Source organism: Telopea speciosissima, chromosome 5, assembly GCF_018873765.1.
Source record: "Telopea speciosissima isolate NSW1024214 ecotype Mountain lineage chromosome 5, Tspe_v1, whole genome shotgun sequence".
NCBI lineage: Eukaryota > Viridiplantae > Streptophyta > Magnoliopsida > Proteales > Proteaceae > Telopea > Telopea speciosissima.
Window position 1 is genome coordinate 16,926,983 of NC_057920.1, and position 3,720 is coordinate 16,930,702.

Sequence of the window (3,720 nt, forward strand, 5' to 3'; positions counted from 1 at the left end):
TATTTCTCTCGTCTCCATATGAAAAGACACTCCGGGCCCCTTGTTTTGAGGAGAGAGATAGACACATGGGAGTGCTGGCGTAGGCCACACTCCCAAACAGAAAACTACTTCTCACAATAATTTTTAGAAACCGCAGCAAAATTCTACCTCCTTGTACTTGTTAACTGTCATTGTCCTTTCAGTGGCGGTCCTCGGCAACCGCTGCCGAAGACATCCTCCCAAGCTAGCACAACTGTTTAGAGCTTTTCTTATAGTGTTTGAAGATTTCGCAAGAGATCTTGGTATGTGAAACCACGTATAATAGGGGAATTAAAGATAAGGGAAAAGGTTATTTCAACCATTGGGAGGCGGGAGGCAGGAGGCGGAAGGGGGGAGGGGGGAAGAGTACGCTAGCACTCTTTCTCTTTCTCTTTCTCTCTCCTTACACGAAATGACTTTGTTGCTCTCCTATGCGGATTTTTATCCTCTCAAGTGTGGTGCACTGCCCAGTGCACCACAGTTGAGAATCCAACCGTCCACCCAACCCTGTCCATGTTAAAAAGATGTCATTGCCCATGTTTTATGGTTGGATTCTCAAATGTGGTGCACTGCAATTAAAATCCCTCCTATGCACAAAGCCGTTCATTGCACCTCATTGGTTTGTTTGTCTACCCCACTTGCTCAGAGACCTCTCCCCCAAAAGATAAATACAATTTTTACCTGGCATGTGATTGGATTGTTATGCCATAAAAGCAATGAGGTTACCATTTTTTTATGTAGATTAACTTCAGCAAATGGATGAGAAGCCAAAGAAGTTAAATTAATGAAATAGATCTACAAGAGAACCCACTAGATTACAAATTACTCTAACACCAACCCGGTTCAAGCCATCTGCCATTTTCCTCTGCATATTTCATTTCTTTCTCATTTCTGTTAATGAAATCATTCCTTTTATTGTAAATCCTTTCTTGCTTTCGGCCAGGAGTTTCTCTAAGGCTTAAATTTGCCTTTTGACCAAAATAAAAAAATTAATGAAATCATAACTCCCAAATGTGTGCTTCAACACTTTCTTGTGCGGAGAGATCCCGGTTGTTTGACTTGTCTGGTTAAGAGGATGGTTGTTTTGGGACCAACCCATGGTTTGAAGAATCGATATCGGATCGGTTCGATTGGTAGATTCGTATCGGTATTAATGAAAATCGATATTGATTCCTGATCGATTTCATATTGGTGGATCCATATAAACAAGGGTAAATTGTACAATAAACAACTGATACGATCCAATACTGATACCAATACCAATATCGATTACTAAAACCATGGGCCAACTGATTACTAAAACCATGGGTCAACCAGCTGCTCAATATCCTTGAGGACTTGAAAAGAGCCATAGAGAGAGACTCTTCGAGGAATCAAATTTTGCGGATGTAGAAGAAAATGACTCAATAAGAATATTAAAAACTCTATAATTAGAAAGGGAAAAGGCTAAGTATGGCACAGAGAGAGAGAGAGAGAGATACATAAGGTGCTACCTTACGGTATACCGCTAATATACTTATCATTCTCCCACTTAGAAAAATTAATCATTCCCAAGGAAGACGAAATGATTAATGAGTAATCACCATATTAAGGAATTCAGAACCTAATAAGTGTTTCTACCAAAAACAAAAAAACATAACAAAAAAAAGCTAATAAAAGTGTTATTTGTTTTCTGGTAAAGAAGCCAATAAGTACAAAGGGTAATAGGGAATGTCGGGAATTTTATTTAATAAACCAGAAATTAAGAAAAGGTCAAGAAGGTTTCGAAGGACCTAGAAGGGTATTTTCGGTGTTTCGTTCTAACAGCATCTGTTGCCTCGACCTCGAGCCTAGATCCGGGTCCAAGTCTTTTCTTTGTCGTATTAGCTGTTCGAAGGTAAGGGGTATTTCGGTAATTCAGGTAGAAAACAACAGAGGGACAGGTGGGGAAAAAGACGACTTTTATCAACAAAAAAAAAAGGGAAAAAGACGACGAAAGGCAACAACGTAATGTAACCGTTGGGAGAAAACCTTTGTTTTGTTGGATGCCAGTTGCCACGCTTACGCTGTGGTGGGGCTACAAGGATATGATTAGCCGGTCACATGGTCTTTGCTGTATATGGGCCCACCACTCTCTCTCTCTCTCTGTGTCTGTAACAGAACAGAAACCCCTTTTTAATATAATAATATTTCTACTTCTGGAGAATGCTCACTTATCCATAAATTCATACTCTACTCCCCTAACCCTAACCCTAACCCCTCACTCTCTCTCTCTCTCTCTCTCTCTCTGCATTCTTTCTTTCTTGGCAAATTCTCAACTTTGAGCTCCGACGAAAGGGAGAACCACAGAGGAGGTGAAAGATGTCGAAGGAAATGAAAGAAGAAGGAAGAGCACCTGGGAAAGACTACACAGACCCTCCACCGGCACCTCTCATTGACATGATGGAGCTCATGAAGTGGTCTTTCTACAGAGCTGTAATCGCTGAGTTCATAGCTACCCTTCTCTTCCTCTACATTACAGTAGCTACCGTCATCGGTTACAAGAAATCTGGGCCCTGTAACGGCGTTGGTCTTTTGGGTATCGCTTGGTCTTTCGGTGGCATGATCTTCATCCTTGTTTACTGCACAGCTGGAATCTCTGGTTTGAAATCCTTCTTTAAGCTCACCCACCACCCCCTTTTATTTTACCTATCTTTTATGATTTTGATTCGGTGAAATGTAGGTGGTCACATAAACCCGGCTGTGACGTTCGGTCTCTTCTTAGCAAGAAAGGTTTCTCTGATCAGAGCTGTGTCTTACATGGTGGCTCAGTCCTTAGGTGCTATTTGCGGAGTTGGGCTGGTGAAGGCGTTCCAGAAACACTACTACAACTCTTTGGGAGGTGGTGCCAACTCAGTTGCTTCTGGGTATTCAAAGGGCACAGCTCTAGGAGCTGAGATAATCGGAACTTTCGTGCTCGTCTACACTGTCTTCTCCGCTACTGATCCTAAGAGAAGCGCACGTGACTCTCATGTCCCTGTAAGTACACTGGAATAAGTTAAAAGGACTTTATTTAATGCGTTCCATTAGCTTGAAACTATTGATAACAATACTAATTTTTGGTTTGGTAGGTGTTGGCCCCCTTGCCTATAGGGTTTGCAGTGTTCATGGTTCACTTAGCTACAATCCCAATTACCGGAACAGGCATCAACCCAGCCAGGAGCTTTGGCGCTGCAGTGATTTACAACAAAGATAATGTCTGGGATGATCATGTAAGTTGATGTTGAGTTTACGGTTTTTAATTAATTACTAAGACAAAGATTGAGTACACAAATTAACGGATGGTGGTGTGCAGTGGATCTTCTGGGTTGGACCATTTCTGGGAGCACTTGCTGCAGCAGTATACCACCAGTACATTCTTAGAGCGGCAGCCATTAAAGCTTTGGGATCATTCCGCAGCAACCGCAGCAACTAAAAAGAAAGAAGAAGCCCTTTTTTTTCTTCTTTTTATATTTTTCTTGTATTTGGTTAGTTAATTTATATTTATCTTAGCTGGCTTTGTTTGGGGTAGTACTTAGTAGGGAAGGGAAGGAAGGAAAAGGAAAGGAGGGGGTTAGTACTGTAAGAAAGCTGTTTCATTGTTTCTGAATAGTGGGTGGGGTGCAGCGCCTAGGCTCACCACCTTAAACTCAAAAGCTTAACAATTCTGATCTCTATCATGTGATACTCTCTCAGTAAATTGCA

The 3,720-nt window shown here is 41.5% G+C and overlaps 1 protein-coding gene across 1 annotated transcript; it reads left to right on the forward strand.

Moving 5' to 3' along the window:
- Positions 1–2,358: 2,358 nt before the first annotated feature.
- Positions 2,359–3,454, forward strand: LOC122660987 (aquaporin PIP2-7-like). Its single transcript, XM_043856263.1, has 4 exons — positions 2,359–2,638; positions 2,720–3,015; positions 3,108–3,248; positions 3,332–3,454. The coding sequence occupies exons 1-4, from the start codon at positions 2,359–2,361 to the stop codon at positions 3,449–3,451; spliced, it is 837 nt and encodes a 278-aa protein (XP_043712198.1). The 3' UTR covers positions 3,452–3,454.
- The last annotated feature ends 266 nt before the right edge of the window (positions 3,455–3,720 follow it).

Coding starts and splice junctions, on each gene's coding strand:
- LOC122660987 (XM_043856263.1), top strand. CDS start 2,359: ATGTCGAAGGAAATGAAAGAAGAAGGAAGAGCACCTGGGAAAGACTAC. Junction 2,639..2,719: donor CTGCACAGCTGGAATCTCTG/GTTTGAAATCCT, acceptor GGTGAAATGTAG/GTGGTCACATAAACCCGGCT. Junction 3,016..3,107: donor CACGTGACTCTCATGTCCCT/GTAAGTACACTG, acceptor TTGGTTTGGTAG/GTGTTGGCCCCCTTGCCTAT.